The sequence below is a fragment of the Enhydra lutris genome, unplaced genomic scaffold (assembly GCF_002288905.1).
Source record: "Enhydra lutris kenyoni isolate GAN:26980312 unplaced genomic scaffold, ASM228890v2 scaffoldscaffold72, whole genome shotgun sequence".
Lineage (NCBI taxonomy): Eukaryota > Metazoa > Chordata > Mammalia > Carnivora > Mustelidae > Enhydra > Enhydra lutris.
In genome coordinates, this window is record NW_019154156.1 from 4,140,051 (window position 1) to 4,162,736 (window position 22,686).

At 38.0% G+C, this 22,686-nt stretch overlaps 1 protein-coding gene across 3 annotated transcripts in view; it reads right to left on the reverse strand.

Annotated features, from left to right (window-relative positions):
- The window catches only part of LOC111159979 (inositol 1,4,5-trisphosphate receptor type 2), a 490,010-nt gene that overhangs the window by 222,869 nt on the left and 244,455 nt on the right, over positions 1-22,686 (reverse strand). For all 3 annotated transcript variants that reach the window (XM_022522705.1, XM_022522706.1, XM_022522707.1), the window contains exons 33-35: positions 19,389-19,517; positions 17,834-17,954; positions 1,782-1,972 (exon numbers count right to left, since the gene is read on the reverse strand). In XM_022522705.1, coding sequence (XP_022378413.1) covers positions 1,782-1,972; positions 17,834-17,954; positions 19,389-19,517 — 441 coding nt within the window. The remainder of the gene's footprint in view (positions 1-1,781; positions 1,973-17,833; positions 17,955-19,388; positions 19,518-22,686) is intronic.

The window sequence follows — 22,686 nt, forward strand, 5'->3', positions numbered from 1 at the left end:
GATTCAGCATAGTAGCAATGACCACAGCCAACCTCCTTCTACTGTATTCTCTCCTTCACCTCTATAATAAAAAGTCTTACTAATAACACCTAGTTTCCAATCATCTTTCTCCCTCTCTCCACCGAAGGCAGTTCTGCTGACCCTGCCTTCATTATTGGACATGATCCCTGTTTCTTCAATTCATTCACGCTGCCACCTGGCTGAGATAGTTAGTGATGCTTTTTTTCTTTCTTTCTTTCTTTCTTTCCTTCCTTCCTTCTTTCTTCTTCTTCCTCTTCTTCTTTTAACCTCCACCTTCCCCTCCCCCTCCTCCTCCTCCTCTCTCCCTTTTTTTTTTTGAGAGAAAAGATAGGGAGGGGCAGAGGGAGTGAGAGAGAATCTTAAGCAGGCTCCATGCCCAGTATGGGGCTCAATCTCACAACCCTGAGATCATGACCTGAGTGGAAATCTGGCGTCAGACGCTTAACTGACTGAACCACCAAGGCACCCCCGATATTCAGGGATTCTTAACTAGTTTGTCCTCTTCTAGTCTCTTCCTGATAACTCTTTTCTGCAAACCAATAACTGTTTTCATTTTATTTTATTTTATTTCTTTTCAGTGCTCCAGAATTCATTGTTTATGCACTTATGCACCACACCCAGTGCTCCATGCAATATGTGCCCTCCATAACACCCACCACCAGGCTCACCCAACCTCCCACCCCACTCCCCTCCAATATCTGTTTAATAACTTATAATGACATTTTCACCCAAACTTTCAGTGAATTATAGCCTTCAAGTTCTTCATACTGAGTCTAACTTGTCTTTTTAATTCATATAGCATTCAGCTATTAAAACTCTGAACCTCCACCAATTATCCTACATGTGACCTCTCACAATATTTATTCCAGTTCATGTCTTGACTATTCTCCAAGCCAAACAATTTCCTCAAACCATATCCTAATTCACTCCATGAAATCACCTGCAATTATGTGGGTGGGAAGATTTCTGGTATGGTTTGAATTGTGTCTCCCTAACAAAACTCATAAGTTGAAGTACTTCAGAATGTGACTATAATTATAGATTGGACCTATAAAGAGATAATTAAGGTAAAATGAATCCATATGGGCATCTCTCATCCAATATGACTGGTGTCCTTATAAGAAGAGGCAATAAGGATACAAACACGTATGTGCACAGAGGAAGGACCATATAAGGACACAGTGACAAGGCAGCCACCTGCAAGCCAAGGAGAAGGATCTTGGGCTTCTATCTCCAGAACTGTGATAAAATAAATTTCTATTGGTTAAATTGCCCAGTCTGTGGTATTTTGTGATGGCAGCCTAAGCAATTGAATATAATGTCTCTCTTTACTTGATGTCCCAGAATCTAGGCCAAGCACAGGATTGGAATACTATGCAAATAATGGTGCTTCCACTATTTTCACCAAAGGAGTATAAAAGAATACTAACAGATTAACTATAGCAGGGTTATGAATATTTAATTTATTACCTGAGAACTTATGGTAACTTATTTTTCCAAGTTTTATTACTGAGTTTTATTTTGATATCAAGACCCATTACTATACTATCAAGCACATTAAATAATACATACTCACTAAAAATAACAACTTTTACCTGGAAGCCATGCTTTTGAAAAGAGTAATATTGATAGGGAATTGTAAAGTAAAGCCTGGTCCCCAACTAGAACTTGATATTTTTAACCATATTCTACTTGTGTTACTATATATGTTAAAAATTATAATTTAGAAATTGGTAAGCCACTGCATGTTCTTAATGTACCTGTAACTTTTCAATAATATTTCTATAATCCCAAGAAGGCCCTCCAAGAGCTTCCTTAAAGCGTGGTCCAGAGCGAGCAGATAGTCTCCAACCCATGGCAGCTCTCTGCACCATATTGGAATGGCTCTTCAGGAAAAGGGTATTGACTTGGCTGTCCAAATCCACCGGAATAGCAATCCCACGATTCTTTGCTGAAAAAGAGAGAATTAAAATATTTTTTCTCTTAATTTGACTACAGGTTCCTACACATTAATGAAATAATCTTATAAACAGAACAAATAAAGAAAAAGACATAACTTCTGTGATGTAATAGACAGTATGTGACTATTCTTAATAATACTGTATTATCTATTTGTAATTTGCTGAGATAGTAAATATTAAAAGTTCTCACAAGAAAAAAATTGTAACTATGTGAGGTGATGGATGTTAACTAAATTTATTGTGATAATCATTTTGTTATATATGCATATATCAAATCATTATGTTATGCCCTTAATATAATGTTATGTATCAATTATATCTCAATAAAACAAGAAAAAAAATCAAATCTTTAAACTCTGCCATCAAATTATTTTCTATAACTACAAAAGCTTTTAACCTGAAAGCATTTCAATTCTTAAGACCAATTATTAAAGTGAGCTCATTAAACATTCAAGACCTTATTTGATTTCTTGCTGATTAATGTCTGAAATGCACTTCATATAGCATCAATATAGAAAACAGTATAAAATGACCATGCAAATTTGTGCTTTCCCAGCTGCCATGGAAAATAAGAAAGCAGACAGGAAACACGTGATAAAATCCTGCCAGTCTGTTCATTAGTATAATTGTTGTGTATGTGTGAATGCATACACACGTGCACACACAAAATTTCACGTAGTAAAACAGCTGAAAGAAGAAATAAAAACTTTGATAGTATAAAAATCTGCATTTGAAAGGAGCACATTGTGCATGTCCTTCTTTCTAAAATTCACTAAAATATATATTTTATCAGACTTGTATCACAGCACTGAAAAAAATGAGAATGCTTGCCATAAGGAAAACAGAAATGTTGAGGCATTTTTGCAAGCAGAATGAAGACAGGATTAGTCCCTCAGAGAAGGAGGACATTCACTGCTCTACAAGCGATAAGAGAACAGGTCTTCCTCAGAACAGAGTCAACCAACACCAAGGGTGGTAACTGGGGATAAGGGAATTGTCTGGGCAACACATTAAAGAATAGCATGTGCATCGCTGGAAGTTAAGGTCCTCCCCGCTCCGACTAGCATAAATAGTGCAGTTAGCAGCAGCAGTATTTATCCAGAGTATAAAATTAGGGAATCACAGAAAGATCCTCTCATGAAAGTGAAATACCTGCCTGGAGAGAATGCCAAAAGAAGGTGTCAGGACTTGACAGAGAGCTTGAAGTAACTCCAGAGATCTTCATCAAATAAGTAGAATAGGGGACAGAGAAGAGGCAGCACAAAGAAAAAATATACAAGACTCTAAGCCCTGAGCAAAGCTCTCCTATTTCAACATTATCAGTATTCTCAGCTGGTCTTCTGCTTCACACACACACGCACATGTACACACACACACACACACACACACACACACACGGAATACCTGTGTATCATTTATTCAGTCCCTCACCCAGAAGTCTGGGTCAGACCTGGCATTTATGCAAGCATGCTAGTAGAGAAACATACCCTTAAAACTGGAGTGGGTCCAATGCAGTCATTACAGACCTTTACAACCGTGAGCATATGACAAGAATCATAGAGCAAACTAAGAATGTTAAGAATAACTGGCCCCAGTGAAATCAGAAATGATTCAGGGAAGAACCAAAAATATTTAAATAATTCTGATTTTTGTCTTCAGAAAATGTGGGTAGATACTACTTCCCCCAAATTAGCAACTCAGAAAAAGGAAGAAATTTTGGAAATTAAAATATAATTGCACAAATAAACACTTCAAAATGGCTGAAAAAGAAAAAGATAAGAATAAAGACCAAGTTCATAATCTGGGAAAGTCAAAGTACCTTCTAGAACATAAAGCATAAATGATCAAAAAGGGGAGTAAAAAAGAGAGAATATGAAATGGAAAGAGTCATCCAGGAAGTCAAATATCTAAAACCTCTAAGTTACAGAAAGAAATATCAGAGACAATGAAGGAAAGAAATTATTAAAAAAATAATAAATGACAATTTACTTGATCTGAAGAAAGATGTTATGTCTTTAAACTGAAAGGATCCACTGCGTGTGAAACAGGATTAAATAAGCATATTGACCATATTCTGGTAAAAACTGACAATGCTATCATGGGTTGAGTCATGCCACCCAAAAATATACATTCAAGTCCAAATCATAGATACCTGTGAATTTGACCGTATTTGGAAATAGGGTCTTTGCAAATGTATTCAAGTTAAGATGAAGTCATCCTAACTTGACCTCACTAAGGCCTAACTAAGGCCTAACTAAGGCCCACCCTTATCCAATACAAGCGCTGTCCTTATAAGAAGGGGGTAAGGGAAACAGAGACACACAGGAAAGGGACACAGAGGGAAGAACACCATGTGAAGATCAAGGCAAAAGGATTTACGCAATTTCAAGTCAAGGAATGTCAAGGGCTGCCAGCAAACACCGGAAGTGAAGAGGAAGGCATGGGGTCTCGGAGTATGGTGCACTGACAGCTTGATTTCAGCCTCCAAAATTGTGAAATAATAAACTTCTATTTTTGTAAGCCACCTCATTTGGGAAATTTGTTGTGGTTGCTCCACAAAACTAATAGAAATGCCAATAGCCAAGAAATAAAAAGAGGATTTCTACAGAAAAGAGACAGGCACCAAACTTCTCACCGTCAATATTGTATGCTAGAATCAGTAGACTAATATGTTGAGGAGCTAATGGATAACAAATTTTGAAACTAGGAGTTTATACCCATCTAAACTGAAAATCAGAAGTGATACCTGGATAAAAACATTTCAGAACATGTAAGTCTCAGAATTTTTTCTCTAAACCCATGATAAAAATCACAAAAAAGAGAGAAAGGAATCCAAGAAAATGTCGACATGAATATGAGAAACTTTGGAAAATGAATATGAGCCTGAAGAAGAGAATAAAGCAAGACACACATGTAGAAGATCCATTAGATGTTCATGGTTAGGAAATTGTCTTCCATTTGGAAAAGTCTCAATACCATTACACTCCATCTTTGTCTCTAATGCTTATAAAGTGAAAAATATTTACTTATCATAATATGGTAAGGTCTGATCGCTGATTTTTAAATCTTATCATTCTCTAAAAGATTTCATTATATTTCCAAATAGAATACAAATTTCAGAAATCATAACAACATAAACTCAATAGTCTATTAAGCAATAATCACAACATAGGTCGGGAAAGAAGAGGTCAAAATGAAGGCAATATGTTATGTTCCTTATTTTTCAGTGTGGAAATATAGGTATTATTTACAGCTGTTAAGTCAAAAGACAGAGATATAAGGATATTATTTAAAGTTATCATGATAGTCTCTGTCAGACTTTTTTTAAAAGATTTTTTATGTATTTGAGAGGAGAGAGAGAGAGCATGAGTAGGGGGAGAGGCAGAGGCAGAGGGAGAAGCAGGCTCCCCACTAAGCAGGGAACCCAACACAGGGCTCAATCCCAGGACCCAGAGATCCTGACCTGAGCTGAAGGCAGATGCTTAACCGACTGAGCCACCCAGGCACTCCCGGAAGATGTTTTTAATGAATGAAACTAGAAAAGACAGAAAAGAGAGAGAGAAAGGGAGAGAATCTGGTTTGCTTCATATAATGAAAGGAAAGCAACAACAGTTGGCCTTACTACTTCTGCTGGTGAAAATTCTCTTAAGTAGAAGGATATTTTAAAACTTCTTTGAAGATATGGTCCATATATACAATGGAGTATTATGCCTCCATCAGAAAGGATGAATACCCAATTTTTGTATCAACATGGACAGGACTGGAGGAGATTATGCTGAGTGAAATAAGTCAAGCAGAGAGAGTCAATTATCAGTGGTTTCATTTACTTGTGGAGCATAAGGAATAACACAGAGGACATCGGGAGATGGAAAGGAGAAGGGAGTTGGGGGAAATCGGAGGGGGAGATGAATCATGAGAGACTGTGGACTCAGAAACACACTGAGGGGTTTTGGAGGGGAGGGGGTGGGGGGTTGGGTGAGCCTGGTGGTGGGTATTGTGGGGGGTATTGTGGGGGGCTCCATATTGCATGGAGCACTGGGTGTGGTGCATAAACAATGAACATTGGAACACTGAAAAAAAAATTAAATTTAATTTAATTAAAAAAAAAAAAACTTCTTTGAAAACAGATAACCTTAGCTACCAACACAAAAATTTACCAATTCAAACAAGAGCTGTAGCTGAAATCTAAGGAAATACTGAAGCTCTAAGGGAAACCCTAAACCATCAATTGCACCACTGCCCAAACTTCCCTTGTGAATGTTTTCCTATATTCATGGTAAAGGTCCCTTTTCCAAAGCATACATGGTATCTGTTTATGTCCATTACACACAGCGGAGCAACCGCACTTCCGTTCCTTCTGAAGGACAGACGGCCTCGCCACTGCCAGGCTGCACATATTTTTATAAATACTCAATCTTGCACCATGATCAAATCCTGGCAAGACTTTGATCCCTGTCTGGCTGCTTCACACATAAGCTGGGCTCGCTCTGCACATTCGGAAGTCAAACAGAAGACAATGCTGTTATATGTTATTTTCTAAGCAACGAAGAAACAAAAATGTATAAACGTCAACATTTCTCAACATATATCGTAACCGAGTTTATGCTAACATTTAAAAAAAATTGAGGAGGGGATTGGGATTTATCTCCCCTTTAGGAATGAAGTACATTAGCTACAACTGACCATCAGCTAAGTGTCGTTGCTATGAATAGAACTTACACAAAGAAGGACTCAATGAATATTTTTCTAATGACACCAGTGGAGATGCAGTCCAATGGCAGGACGTCTGTTAGTCTCAGCAGTACAGACTTCTAATTAGTGACCTCAAGAGAATCACACCCACTTCAGATATTTCTGCCACAATCCACTATAGCCAATGGCACAGACAGACCAGACTCAGGAGAATTCACTATCTCAAGCTTTGTCGAAAGGGTTGTTTGTTTGTTTGTTTACTTTCCCCAAACTGTACTACTTTAATGGGTATCTTCTAGTTTCCTGTCCTAAGACAAATTGTGCATTATAAATTAATGGAGTAAATTAAAAGCTCTTTACTTTCGCCTGCCTAAGATGAACTCTAGCCAAGGGCTAAATCACAATTTCCAAGTAATAAAAGAAAATTCACTATGCAACTGGGGAAAAGAGAATTTGAGTTAAAGTAAGTCAGCTGCGGAAATAATGATAAAAAAATTTTCAAGCAATTATAAAAATATTAATTCCTTTAAAGGTATGGCTTGAAATAGATTCTCTGCACTGTCAAAATATTATAAATAGTAATTCTAAAGCAGAGCTGATAATGCTAATTAGCATTCCATATATTGTTTAAAAGTTAAAGCAGAAAGGAAAATTGTGACCAGGAAAAGAAAAGAATTAATTCATGATCTCACTTACAAAAACAATAACTAGAATATTTTTCAAATGCAACCAAAAATATACTCCAAACTTAGCTTACTTTTATTAAATTAGGAAAATTCTGGTATGAATAGTACCATATAGTGATATGTGAGCTAGGATGTATCTTGGGATTCCTGGTTATCCCCTGCCCCCATCTCTCTCATTAAGAAAGAACTAACGAATTTATTACAGCAGTCATTCTTCTGGCCTGTAGCATTAACTCCAACTGTGTGCTTTAATAGAAAGAGTCACGTTAAGGTTTAAAATGTTTCAAAAAGAAATGTTCCTGTTTCTCTTCTAAATTAGAATGAAATTGGGAAACTACCTTGTTAAGGATGTTTTGTCAGAGAGTAAGTATATGCAGTTCTTTAAAAAAACTAATAGTAGAAAGGATGAGCTGTTATTAATGCATTTATCTTTTGTAGAGCTCTGCCTAGCGATAGCTAGCTCTCTAAAATGAGCCATCTTTATTCACCAGTATTTTGACGATTTGGCTAAGCTACTAATTAGGCTTATAAATCCTGAAAATTCTCTGGATATGACTCATCTTTGCTGTGATTTTAAGACATAATCAAAATCTATTTCTAATTATTATTCATTAAATATTGCAGATTAGGTGAAATTTTTTAATTAGACAAAATCACTGATGGTATCTGCCAGAACCAAATCTCTGAGAACACACATACTGCAGTGATAGGTGCCATGGAAAAAAGGCTTAGATAGATAAACTGACAGGTGGGGGTAAAGGCAACAGAGAGTATCAGCAGGAATTAGAAGCCCTGCTAGCTTGTCAAGCCACACTGGACGGGCCCATAAGCATTAGAACAGCTGGAGCGCAAGGAAGGGGTAATGCAGGGCGCGGTGTGGTATCTCTTCTATACTATGTCACAGTGTCCAACACAAGAATCTCCTGAAACACTAGTGTTAAATGTGAAGAACATTAGAGATATGAAATGCATCTTTCCTGTTTGGCGCTCCAAGGACACTGAATTAATCCCCAAATTGAAGAAAGATTATAATTTTATGGGTTATGCAGTAACTACCATTGGCACACCTGCCCAGTCATCTGGAAAAAATAAAGTTGATTCCATACCTTCTACCTTAATAACTAAATCTAGTCCAGACAGCTCACAATTGTAAACAGCCACTCCCAAAACAAACAAGCAGACAAACGAAAACCATGCAAATTCTCAATAGGAATTTTAAAGACATCTCAGACTGATCAAGGCCATTTTGAAGATGAAAGAAAATCTATAAGCCTAATGGAAAATAAATTTCTGTATGTCAAAAAAATAAAATAAAATAAAATAAAATTATATGAGCAGTGAGTGTTACACACAACTAATGAATCATTGAAAACTACCTCAAAAACTAATGATGTACTTACTATACAGTAGCTAACTGAACATAATAAAAAATAAAAACAAAATAAAAAATAAAAATAAAATAAATGAAAAAATAAATAAAATAAAATTTCAAATGAAAAATGAAAAAAATTTTAATTATTACTTATAGGCAAAGAGCATTTTTCCTTAATAAATAAAGGGTTATAAGGATTGAGAAACTGTTAAGGAAAAAAAACCTTTAGAAAAAGTAAACAAAGTACAAGAAGTGACAATCCACAGAAAAGGAAATGCCAATGACTCAATCACATGAACAGATTTTTTTTCTTCACTCATAAAATGAGAAACAATTATCTAATAATACTTTTATTTGTAATGATATTTTCTATAACAATAGATAAGGATATTATCTATAACGATATTTAATTATAAGATTGGCAAAGATCTAAGTAAGAATTTGATAACGACACATTATTGAGGAGGAAAATGCTTTCCCACATCACTGGTGACAGGTAAATTACATGATCTCTACAGAGGAGCGTGTCTGTCAAAATTAAAATACTCAGAAATTCTACTCGTAGGTATTCCCCTTATTCTCCTTCATATGCAAGATGATTAGAAATGACATAAATAACCAGCAATGGGGTTAAATAAATTAGAATATAGGCCCACAAGCTACTATGCAGCCAAAGACAGGAATAAGACATTCATGCAGTTATTTGTGTTCATCCATTTATTTTCATTATGCAAAAAATACTTATTGAGTACTTACTGAGCTCTAGGCACTATCTCGAGCTCTAAAACTTAATAACAGATAAGCTATTTAGTAGTTAAAACACTTACTCTACTTTGTGATTTCTGTACCTGTTACATTTATTCCCATAAAAATTTCTTGGGGGCAGGAAATACAGCTTGAGACTGCATTTCCCAAACTATTAAAATAATATGTTTCAGATAAAGAGGGATCATTATAAATCCAATGGATCAATATGCAAAAAAATTATAAGATTTTGTCCTATCTTGTAACTTATTCAGATTTAACTTTTAAAAAGGAATAATGATGTTTTTAAAAACCAGAACTACGGGGGTACACTGTGTCAAATTCGTCTTACAATCAACTACAACCTCCTAGGTAGATTAAAACAGATTTTTTTGTTCGTTTAATAGACACTGAATTTCTCTCCTCAAAGGGTTACTATTTTCTACATGTTCAAATTTTTTGGGAACAATTGGCTTGAAGATTGATGTTCATTATTCAAACCATTTGTAGAAGTTATTTTACAGAATTTCCATTTGGAAAAAAGATTCTGTTGCCAACAAAGTACCCAACATTAATCCCCCCAAATCATTTGAAGAGTATGAAACACATGGAGAAAATTCTTTTTTAAGTGAAATAATATGGAAGTAATTTTTGGATGCTTTTTCTCAAATTACTTCTAACATGTGCTATTGTGTTTTATATAAAAGAGTAAACTGAGGAACAGGAACTGACCAAGAGCATTTAAAACTTTACATAGCCTCAATGGCCCTACCATTTCTCAAACTTCAGTGAACACCATGGTGTGCATTTATTCCAAAAGCCCCCATCCTTACCGGTTCCCAAATCAGCCTTAACTTATCTCATTGAGAGGAGAGTAGAGAATGATATACATGTGTCTGCCTTACCTTCCAGGTAGGCACCCCCGCAGGGAATGACATCGCCTGGGAAATCACATTTATTACCACTTAAGACCCTGTATCTTCCTATCAATTTCAAATTTGACATAACTTGGGAGAAAGTGAGCAATGGAGGTAGCTATCGGTAATTTCCTCAGATACAAATCACTCAAAAGCACCTCAGCTTTTAGAAGCTTAGGAAGTTTGTTCAGATAAACTGAACGTGATCCACATGATACATTCACAACTGATCATGGCTTCAGTATTAAATGCTTTTTACCAGAAGTTTTACCAGAAAAACTGAACAGGACATAATAAATGCACAACTGATCTCAGCCTCAATACATTCGATAGTAGCAATAAAAATTTCTGGAATATTCATCAAGGAATAAAGGAGACAGATAAACAATAGGAAGCACTCTTTTTCTGTAAGGACTTCCTCCCCCATCAAACCCTTACTAACTTAATTCACTAATCCCTTTCCTTCTTTTTAAGTTATCTGAAGACTGTATGGATGCATTTCATGTATAGCTTAAATTAGCATTTTGACCCACATTTTGTATCTTAAAGCATCAAACAGATAATGCCTGTTTTTGCTGATTGGTGATGGCAGACCATCACAAATGCCTGCTAGCCTGTCAGTTTCAAAAGTCTGATTCTGTCCCCACCTGCCTGTGTGACCTTGGGCAAGCTGCCTAACCTTGATGACCTCATATCCCCATGGTAGAATCTTAAAGTTTACCACACTGGCCAATACTCAGTAAATACTCACCACTCTCAAGAATGTCAGCATTGACTAAGGAAGTGCATGCTCTTGCCTTTTACTACTTTTGGTGGCTTTTTGTTTTTTGTTTTGTTTTGTTGTTGTTTTTTAAGATTTTATTTTTTTTATTTGAGAGAGAGAAAAAACACAGAAGGAAAGTGAGGGGGAGAAGCAGACTCCCCGCTGACCAGAGAGCCTGTCATGGGGACTTGATCCCAGGAGCCTGGGATCATGAGCTGAGCCCAAGGCAGATGCTTCACTGACTGAGCCGTCCAGGCGCCCACTTTTCACTACCTTTTGTATCTAATGTACAAACAACGAAGAGAATTAGAATTAAGAATTTTTGGTGATAGATGAGTTGAGCTTATGCAGCTGGGAGCACTTTACAAATTGTAACGTGTTATGTAAATGTAACTGTACAGAAGGTCCCTGAGTTAAGGTGGTTTGACTTAACAACTTTTTGACTTTACAATGGTGCAAAAGTGATACACATTTGGTAGAAAAATCGCATTTCGAAGTTTGGATTTTGATCTTTTCCCTTTTCCCAGACTAGCGACATGCAAGAGGATCCTATCTCGGGATGTCGGACAGTGGTGGCCAGCCGCAGCTCCCAGGCAGCCACACGGCTGGGAGGGTTCTGCACCTGTATGTGAGTATCTCAGTTTGACACTTTACTAAAGAATAAAGGCTTTGTGTTAGATGACTTTGCCTAAATGTAGGCTAATGTAAGTGTTCCAAGTACGTTTAAGGCAGGCTAGACCAACCTATGCTGTTCTGTAGGTTCGGTATATTAAAAGCACTTTCGACTTAGATATTTTCAAGTTAGGAGTGGTTTATAGGGATGTAATCCCATTATAAGTTGAGGAAGACCTGTAATAGCTATTTGCACGTACAGGAAATGTGTTGACAAATTTGTGATTGCCCTGAACGTTGGCTTTGTGTTCTCCTGACTTTGTTCTTTTGACTTTTGCTTAAATATGTATCCTCTTTGTTCTTTCCAATATTATAAATTCTTACATATTTGAATTGTGTTAAATTGTACTGCCTCTTTGTGTTCTTAAAAGAGTTGCTGAGGGATGCCTGGGTGGCTCAGTAGGTTAAGCATCTGCCTTCAGCTCAGGTCATGATCCCAGGTCATGGGGCCCCATGCTGGACTCCTTGCTCCGCAGGGAGCCTGCTTCTTCCTCTCCCTCTGCCTGCTGCTCCCCCTGCTTGTGCTCTCTCTGCATCAGATAAATAAATAAAATCTTAAAAAAAAAAAAAAAAAAGGAGTTGCTGAAACACAAAAATGTTTTTGCACCTAAGCTGTATAAGGTCAGATAAATCCCTACTCAGCAAGCCAAACTGCCAAGTTCTAGTTTACACATTTGGACTTCCTAAGACAGGCCATCTGGGGTAACACAGTACTGCATGAACTCTCTATTTGGAGAAACTTGGATTTTAAACCCAACTCAACTACTTAGTAATTGGACAAGTTACTTAACCTTTCTAAGCCTAAATTTCAATATCTGCACAATCCCTAGCCCGTGGGTTACTGTCAGTCAACAAACACTCATTAACCTGTGTAGTCAGTGCCAGACACTTCCAGGTTCTACCAGTCAGTGAGTCAGGCAAAGCCCCTGCGTTTGTAGTTTATATTCTAATGAGAGAAGCAGACAACAAGAAAGAAAAATAAGTAAATAGGTAAACAAACAAAATGCTTTCAAATAGTGCTACGTACTTAGAGGGAAAATAAGTAGTAAGATGGGATAAGGAGCAGGAAGAAGCTGGGACACTGTGTAGGATGTTCTGGAACATTTCACTGAGCACTTCTATTCTGAACATGTGACAGTTGTGGGGAAGAGGACCCAGAGAGAGGAAACAGCACACACGAATGCCCTGAGATGAGAAAAAATCTGGTGTAGTTTAGAAGCAGGGGGAAGGCCATTGTGGGTGGAGCAGCAGAGCTGGGGGAGGATGAGTAAAGGAAAAGGTAGAAAAAGAAGAGGCTCAGATGATCAGGGCTTTCTAAGCCACGGTAAGGAATACAAATTTCCAGCGCAATGCACAGTAGGTGAGTGATATGATTGGATGTACATTTTAAGGTCATTCTAACTGCTGTGTCGGGAATGGATGCCAGCAGGACAGGAGTGGGGGTGGGGAGTTCAGTAAGAAGATACTTTTGTAATCCACGTCACAAGACAGTGAATTTGGACAAGGGTGTCATGCAAGATAAAGAAAAAATATATTTTGGAAGTGAAGCCAGTAGAACCTGCTTAATGGGAGTGAAAAAAGAGGACAATCAAATGTGACCAGTAAGGTTTTCAAAGAGCACTAACTGTAAAGTAGTTATTCTTTAGAGTGGGGCAAAAATCTGCCTCTTCGCAGCTGCCCTGTATTTGTTATAACCTTAGTCCTGTAAAAGAAGTTCACAATCAACTCTGAATGTTGCAAGACTCTTAGGTCTTCCCTCAGACCTCTCTCCTGCACCTAAATATTTCAAATGCTTTCAATCATCCTAAGATGGGTTTAGCTCACTTTATTACAATGGATGCTCACCTCTGAATGTCTCTTGTTTTCATTATGTTTTTCTATGCACAGCAATTCAAGAACAAACAATTCCATCACAAAGCAGGATATGCTTTCCACCTTCTTCATCCTAGACAATAGCTTTGGGATCAGCACCTCATAATCATTGTCCCTGAGAGACTAACAGGGAAAATAAGATGAGGACTTAGGACAGGATAGGCTACGACCAAATGAAGACTGTTAGAAAATTATAAGTGGTCAAATGGGGCCAAGTTCAGCTCTGGATATGGCAGTTAAGAAGAGAGGAATTTGGAGGAATTTGAACAAAAACTTTGAATAATGGGAAAGATGCTGACAGGTAGCAGTGGTGGAAACTGGGGAGAGAAAGAAAATGAACAAAACAGAGAATGAGAACAAGCAAAACAGAGACTGAGAAAGTAAGGGACAGCATGAGCAAGGCATGGGATGTCGTATCCATCCGCTGTCACATGAGGTGTGTGGGAACCAGCGAGCAAGGAGGTGGGAGAGGTAAGGTAGGGCTGAGCTATAGGGGCCATGAACGGGACAATGAGAACTCCATGATGCTCAGTTTGTTAGACAAAGGGACAATGCTGAAGACTGGGGACATTGTTGTTGATGTTTTTAAACGAGTAGAGAGCATTTCACTTCAAGATGACTCTGGTAGCAGACTTCTTTAGGTGAAGAAAGACAGGGAGAGAGAACACTGAATAATTTCTACAGTGATGAGGGGTGAAACAAGGCCTTTATGGAGGGGAAGGAAGGAGAGGTACAAATGCCAAGGTAGAGTGGGAATAAAATTTCCAGAGCTTCCTAACTGCTCAAGCAGAAAGAACAAACATGCCTTCTCACAAAGATAAAATGTGATTTTACATGAAAGCATCATTCTTCCAAACATACCTTGATTACAGAATTAGATATAAGTTTTGACATCCTCGCTATCACACATGCCTTTAAACCATACAGAAAGCCACGAAAATATCCTGCGAAATCACAAGGTTTGGGCCAGGAGAGGACTGGTAGGAAATGAAATCTTATAACGGAAATAAAAGATATCTTTAGACTAATATAATGTCAGTGACTATTTTAAATCCCCAAAATACAAGAAATACCACTGAAGTGGGAAGTCAGATGGAAAACACAGCGTGGGGTCTCCCCCGTGGCTGAAAGTTCTTCATGTCAGTTTTTAAATGTTATAAACAGTGTGCCTTCTATGTTCTGCGGAGGCCAACTGGTGTCCCCTGCACCCCACCAATTGCATTTGTTAAATACTGAGTGGGGAAGAGGGGGAGGAAAAAGTGGACAAGAAGAAAAAGAAGGAGGTAGAAGAGGAGGAGGATAGAGAGAGAAAGAAGGAAGAAGAGGGGAGGCTACCTTAAAATGTTAAAATACAGAAATAGACTTGGCAGCTAGGACAATGTATTTCTATGTTATGTTAAAAAAAAATCATCTTATGTCTTTGCTTTTCCTTTGGATTTTATCTTTTAATGGTTAGTACATTTCCCAGATGACTTCATCCAAATAAAAATGCTGTTAGTACTATTTCATTATAGCTTAAAAAGTATATTATTAAAACACTCAGAGGTTATACTAAAGCATGAACAGAACCAGATTCACCTATAATTTTACCATTCAGAGATAATCAATGTTAATATTTTATTTTTATCCTTCTGAACATTTTGTTATGTGTATTTTTTCAAGTAAGAATTAGCTTCTCTCTCTCTCTCTCTCTCTTTTTTTTTTGGAAGTATTAATTTGAGAGAGAGAGATAGTGATAGAGAAAGAGAGAGAGAGCACAGAGGCAGAGGGAGAGGGAGAAGCAGACTCCTGCTGAGCAGAGAGCCCGATGTAGGGCTCGATCCCAGGACCCTGAGATCATGACCTGAGCTGAAAGCAGATGCCTAACCAACCAAGCCACCCGGGCACCCCAAGAATTAGCTTCTCTTTTGTGCCCTTCTTTATTTTTGACATAATACCTATTGTCCTCTTCATTTCTTCCCTTCTTGAAATGTTCAGTCCTAAAGTCTGCCAGATGAGCAGAGCAAAGTTAAGCATCAGCCCTGGGCAAGAAGGACACACAGGGATGAGGCGATCCAGAGCTCAAATGCAAAAAGAAGTGGAAAGTGCCTGCGTAGGAGGCTGGCCAGGTGGTGGACAATCAGAACTTGGTGGCGTGAGGAGCACATCAGCTGCTGGGGGATAGCCTGGCCCAGGTACCAAAGAGTAAGCCAGCAGAGTCAGAGGCCAAGCCCATGGAAAAAGGTCTCTCAGCAGCCTGAGGTAGACTGTGGGAACCTACTGGAGGTGAGGAGGATGCCTTCATAGAGGGGTGTCAGGGGCCGCGCTGCCAGGGGACACATCCTTGTGGGGTCTGGCCCTGCATGTGGTACCTAAGCCCAAATGGGCTGTGAGGAGGGTGGATGTGTGTGGAGGAGGGTTCCTGGGGCGGTTGAAGCATTCAAAAGGAACTTTTTTCTTTTTTTTTTTTAAGATTTTATTTACTTATTTGAGAGAGAGAGAGAGAGAGAGCATGAGAAGGGGGAGGGTCAGAGGGAGAAGCAGACTTCCTGCCAAGCAGGGATCCCGATGTGGGACTTGATACCGGGACTCCAGGATCATGACCTGAGTCGAAGGCAATCACTTAACCAACTGAGCCACACAGGCGCCCCACAAAAGGAACTTTCAAATCCAATAATAGCAAAGCTCTTCCTTTATTAAACATTTTTATAGCCCTCAAAATAGTAGTATAATATTCTCTCATGTTTTTAATTTTTCTCTTAAGTATTTAATATTTTTATTATTATTGTGAATAATGTGTTTTACACACTGTTTCTTTTTGGCATATAGAAAATGTATCTGGTTTAATACTTACTTATAATTAATCACTGAGATGAACTCTCTTAGTTTCTTAGTTCTAATGTTTTTAAATTGATCCTCTTAGGTTATCTTAGGTTTTTTTATTCAAATTAAAATTGAGCAGTTATTAAATCTTGTTAATACACAGTCACTTGTGTCCAATCGCAGATGGGGGAAAGACAAAAAAATTTTAAATGGCCATTAATTAGTTAAATCATTGATTCATTTATCAAATATTTACTGAGCATATATTATAGCCCTTGCCAAGTTATCTAATCTGGATAATTCTGTTTTTCTCAGCTGTACAATGTAAATAATCAAAGAACCCATCCAAGCATTAAATGAGACAAATCAGGCAAATTGCTCAGCAATGCACATGGTGAGTACTCAATAAACAGCAGCGGCGATGACATACACTAGAAGCTTCCCTTCCCAGTGCTGCATCAGTTGAGACAATGGTCAAGCTCGTCTGTTTTTTTAAGTCCAATATTTCTTTTCCTGCCTCCCCTCTGCCATCTGGAGAATGGCCCTAATTAACTTGAAAGAAAGAAAGGACTTTTCAAGAGGGGCACCTGGGTGGCGCAGTTGGTTGAATATCTGCCTTCCGCTCAGGTCATGATCCCAGAGTCCCGGGATCGAGTCCCACATCATGCTCCCTGCTCAGTGGAGAGCCTGGTTCTCCCTCTGACTCTGTTGTTCCTCCTGTTTGTGCTCTCTAGCAAATAACTAACTAAACAAAAATCTTTAAAATGGAAGGAAGGAAGAGGAATTTATGAGAAACTCCTAAAATCTATTAAACTTCCTTTAGCTGTAATCCCCTTGCCTTCCATTTCATTTGTAATTTCTGAAGGCTTCTATATACAACAGGCCCTTAGTAAACACTGACAGATTTCAGACCAAATTGGAAAACTAAAAAACCCTGAAAAGGTCCCACTGCCCTATGAAGGTATTAGCATGTCAGGCTACTTAATGGACAAGACAGTTCCGGGACGAAGTCTGAGACAACAATGAAACTAAACTCATGCCTGTGAAATCTTCTGAGCTATAGTAAAGTGTCATATATAATATTATGATTAGAAATACAAGTAAATAAATGAATTTTAAAATTTTGAAAAAAAGGATGCAAGAATCATCTTCCCCTCCCAAAAACGTATGCCGCAACATTCAGAAGCGTTTGCTGGTCATTGCTCTTCAGCTTAAGAGAAACTTTTCTCATTAAGTCGTAAACTGGAAAACTGCTTGTGTTGGTCACGAGCCAAAAGTCCGATTTCTTTCATGAAATGCAAAAGTAAGTGAAACCCGACATTCTGACTTACCCACTTCTGCCAGAGTTCTGATACAAGACTCCACGGAGGACTTCTGCGCTGGGTTTGGCCAGGTACAATTGTAAATTCTGAAGGCAGATTGCAGCAGCTGAATAAAAACTGGCTGATGTGTCTGAAAGCAGAAAGGAGTATGCAAATAGGCCACTAAGCCATTAACACTCCGAACATGGCATCTATGCATTATCAAAAAGGCTCATCGAGGGGCACCTGGGTGGCTCGGTGGGTTAAAGCCTCTGCCTTCGGCTCAGGTCATGATCCCAGAGTCCTGGGATCGAGCCCCACGTTGGGCTCTCTGCTCCGCAGGGAGCCTGCTTCCTCCCCTCTCTCTCTCTGCCTGCCTCTCTGCCTACTTGTGATCTCTCTCTCTCTGTCAAATAAATAAAATCTTTAAAAAAAAAAAAAAGGCTCATCGAAATAAAACACAATCCAGTCTTTTTTGAGCAGTGGCACCATTGACAGAATATCTCATTCAACAAATATTCATTATGTACCCACTTCGTGACAGGCACCATGCCAGATGCTACAGAAAATCAATTATTTGCATTTTAACTACAGACTTAATCAGAAAAAATTTGGCATTTCTTGAAGCCAATGACTTGAACTTCAATATTTTTTAAATAATCTCTGGGTTATTTCTAAGTGTAAGTAGAGCAGGTGTTCTGAGTTTGTTTGAGTGACTGCATGTTTTGGTTTCATATGATGTGCAAGGATAGGCGACAACAATTCTGACCTACAGAAACAATTTCATATGGTTCTAATAGTTTAAACATTTTCCCTAAAGAAATTATAATTGAAAATGAAATTTTTATAAGGTTAATACACAGCCACTATAGAATTTTGGGGAACCACAGAAATGAAAATCTACAATAATCCTGCCATGTAGAGATAATCAGTATCAACATTTTGAAGATATTCACCTCCTGAGTTTTTCTGTGTATATAGGCATATATGTCCTTTACACATACAAATTTGGATGATACTCTAATGCAATGCTGGGGACTGTTTCACTTAATATTACTTCATAATCATTTTCCTTAGTCATAAATATTTCTTTTAAAACATGATTTCCATTTGCTATGTAATAAGCCACTCTATGGACAAAAATAATTTATTTAGCTATTTCCCTATTTGTGGTCATTTAAGGCTGATGTCAATTTTTAAGTATTAGAAATACTTGAAAATCTTAGTATACAAATTCCTGCTAATTCTTTCAGGATAAATTACGAAGGTGGAATTTATTGAGTCAAAATGCCTATCCATTGAAAAAATCATTTATTGCAACACTTGGCAAACAGCCAATATACTGATATGAATGTTTCTGTTATGCTTGGAGGGAAAATAGGAATAATTCAGTTTGAAGATGGGGCCTCTTTATTAAAATAAAGCTTGGTAAACTCAGAAAGGGGCAGAACAGTAAATAATATGAGAGAAAACTGACCTTCAGAAGTGTAGGAAATGACTTCTTGACCATGTTAAAGTTTTTCTTAACTCAAATAAGGTAAATTCTGTGTCACAGAATGTGCCTGTGTTTTTTAGTTTACATTACCTGGAGGCTGGTACTGTTGTCTGAAAAGGGGGAATTAAAGAAGCCGCTCACAATGTTCATTATTGACTCAGTGACACACTTCTCCAGGAAGGTGTCTGCGTGTTTCCTGTCCGTGGTTGTATTGCAAACCTGGAGAGAAAAACTGAGTAACTCAATATGCAACTACCACATCTTTGAATTCTAAATCAGTACTGAAACCTTGCAAAAATTGCTTTGAAATTGTTAACTATAACATCTCTTCTGCTTTTGAAAGTTGCTTTGAATACATACATTTCCGCCAAAAATCTATTAAAATTTTATCATTCTTCTGTAGCTGTTCCATTCAGTTTGGTTGTCATTTCATCTTGGACGAGAATTCTTTTGCAAATGCCCCCAGTCCCTTCCTCCTGCTCTGCTTCTCCATACTTTTGCACACCAACCTTCTCCTTCTGTCCCTAAGCATGGCTTTGCTGGAAAACGCCCTTTCATTCAATGTGAAATGTGAGGAAATCAAGGAAGAAACAGTCATTATAAGAAAGTGGTGAATGGGGCGCCTGGGTGGCTCAGTGGGTTAAGCCACTGCCTTCGGCTCAGGTCATGATCTCAGGGTCCTGGGATCGAGTCCCGCATCGGGCTCTCTGCTCAGCAGGGAGCCTGCTTCCCTCTCTCTCTCTCTCTGCCTGCCTCTGTCTACTGTGATCTCTCTCTGTCAAATAAATAAATAAAATCTTTGAAAAAAAAAAAAAAAAAAAGAAAGTGGTGAATGTAATTAGCAATGCTTTGTATCTCTACATATTTTCACTTATAATACCTGGCCCAGATTGGAGGATGCCAAGAGAAGACATTTGGCAAGGAAAGTAGAAAGCTAAAAGAAGATAAAACTCTTTCCAACACTTGAGACCTTTTCATCCATAGCATAGATTCGTGGGCAAGGAAGCACAGAAGTGAGCCTTTCCCTGCTTCCTTTCCTGTAGGGCTGAGCACGAAGAGATGATACTCACACTAAAGATAAACCAGAAAAGAACACAGGCCTGGTTCCTGCCCTGATTTTCATATGTGATTAAATGAGGCAGAAACTGGTCATTTTGTGAAACAAGCCACAAATTTCCAAATACATCAGGGTAGACAAATTGCAAAAGCAAAGATACATGATTAAAAACAAATGAAAAAAAGCTGGGTAATAAAAAGAAACATGAAGATAAAAACAAGAAGAAAAGAAAATGGGAGGGCAAAGCACAGGGTGTGAGAAAACCCTGCAAAACTGGGGCAGAATAACAACATTTCAATATTCACACAGTGACGGTGGGGAAATGTGGTGGCCAGATGTTCCAGATGTTCTTAGACAATCCAAATTTCTACATCACTTCTTTTTCTTTTCAGTAAGGTGATTAATCAAAAGAATAAGTAACTATAATTTAATCTGATATGGCTTTAACCAACTGAGCCACCCAGGCGCCCAAATCTGATACGGCTTTAAAAACCTTTCACACAAATAAATTCACAAAAGGGAAAAATTCCCATCTCAAATGTGTGTCCTGATGTTTTAGTTGGGGAAATAACAGTATTTGCTAAATGCAGGTAAAAGAAAGAGCACAGGGATTGCTTTGCTTCTAAATCACTTCCCATCAGGGCTCTTCATTTTTTCCTCATCTATGAAGTGACACTTCCCTGACTGGGTTGTATTAGAACTACTCCCACCGGTACTGCAGGGACCAGTGCAGTTAAAGGAAATAAATGATGTCAAATTATGCAATCTTTTAAGCTAGTGTTCCAGCAGGTAACATAGTGCCTGGCATATACAACATGTTCAATTAATGTCTGGGGCATGAATGAATCAATTCATTTTAAAAATGAAAGAATAAGAAAGAACAGAAAGACTCATGTTGTTTCAAGGTTCACTCTGGGTTAGGATGTATTTGTGGAACATCGGGACTAAAAATTGAACATGATCCCAGCACTAATATCAAATTAGTTTTCCCATGATGGATATGACATAGGATTTATTTCATTTAGTATCTTTCTAGCACTGGCTTTGATATACTGAAATTTTCAGATTCACAGGATAAAAATATATTACAGTTGAAAAGGTAGCTGACTCAATCCACCATAACCAACCCCAATAGCCTTCTTCCTCATCCAGTGACATTTCACACAATTGTGGGGGGGGGGTGCTCTACAGACCTATTGCAGCACCATATTGAATTACCTGCAACTGGACATTTGCTAAAGAATCACTCAGAAATTTGTGTTAGTGGGTTAGTATAAAGACTTTCCTCAAAATCCTAGGTTTACAAAACTACGTGGAACCTATTCCTCAATTCCTTTGAACAAGAAATTCAGTTTTCAAGATATTTTTTCTTCCCCATACAAATGATAACATTTTTGTTCTTCCAAAACCTTGCAGCCTACATTGCAATATCATGGACAGGCAAAACATGTAAGAAGCCACTTTACTTATTACAATCTTTTAAAAACTTTCCAGGAAAGGGGCATCTGGGTGGCTCAGTGGGTTAAGCCTCTGTCTTCGGCTCAGGTCATGATCTCAGGGTCCTGGGATCAAACCCCGCATCGGGCTCTCTGCTCAGCAGGGAGCCTGCTTCCCCCTATCTCACTCTACCTGCCTCTCTGCCTACTTGTGATCTCTCCCTCTCTCTGTCAAATAAATAAATAAATCTTAAAAAAAAAAAGCCTTTGAGGAAAAAAAGAACCCCCAAAATAACAATATTTCTTTATCCATTTTTCTTTTATTTATTTTAAATGCCTCATTCCCATATATTGGAAATGATCCCAAAAAATGATATCACATTAAACTAACTTTTTTGTGTATTACATGTATTTTCAAAGTTTTGATCTATTTGCATATATTATTTGCATACCATTATCTCCTATAAAACATGTCCCCATGTGATTCTCTAAACATTTATTTTTAAAGGTTATGTAATAAGCACTGGGTATTATATGCAACTAATGAATCATTGAACACTATATCAAAAACTAATGATGTACTATATATATGCTAATTAACATAATAAAAATAAATAAATATAGTTGGAACTTCGAGCAATTACAAAAAATAACACAGGGGAGGAGTCAAGATGGTGGAGAAGTAGCAGGCTGAGACGACATCAGGTAGCAGGAGATCAGCTACATAGCTTATCAAACCATTCCAAACACCTACAAATCCAACAGGAGACTGAAGAGAAGAAATTCTAAAAACAGAAAATCGGCCACTTTCTGAAAGGTAGGACTGGCGGAGAAGTGAATCCAAAGTGACGGGAAGATAGACCGCGGGGAGAGGGGCCTGCTCCCGGCAAATGGC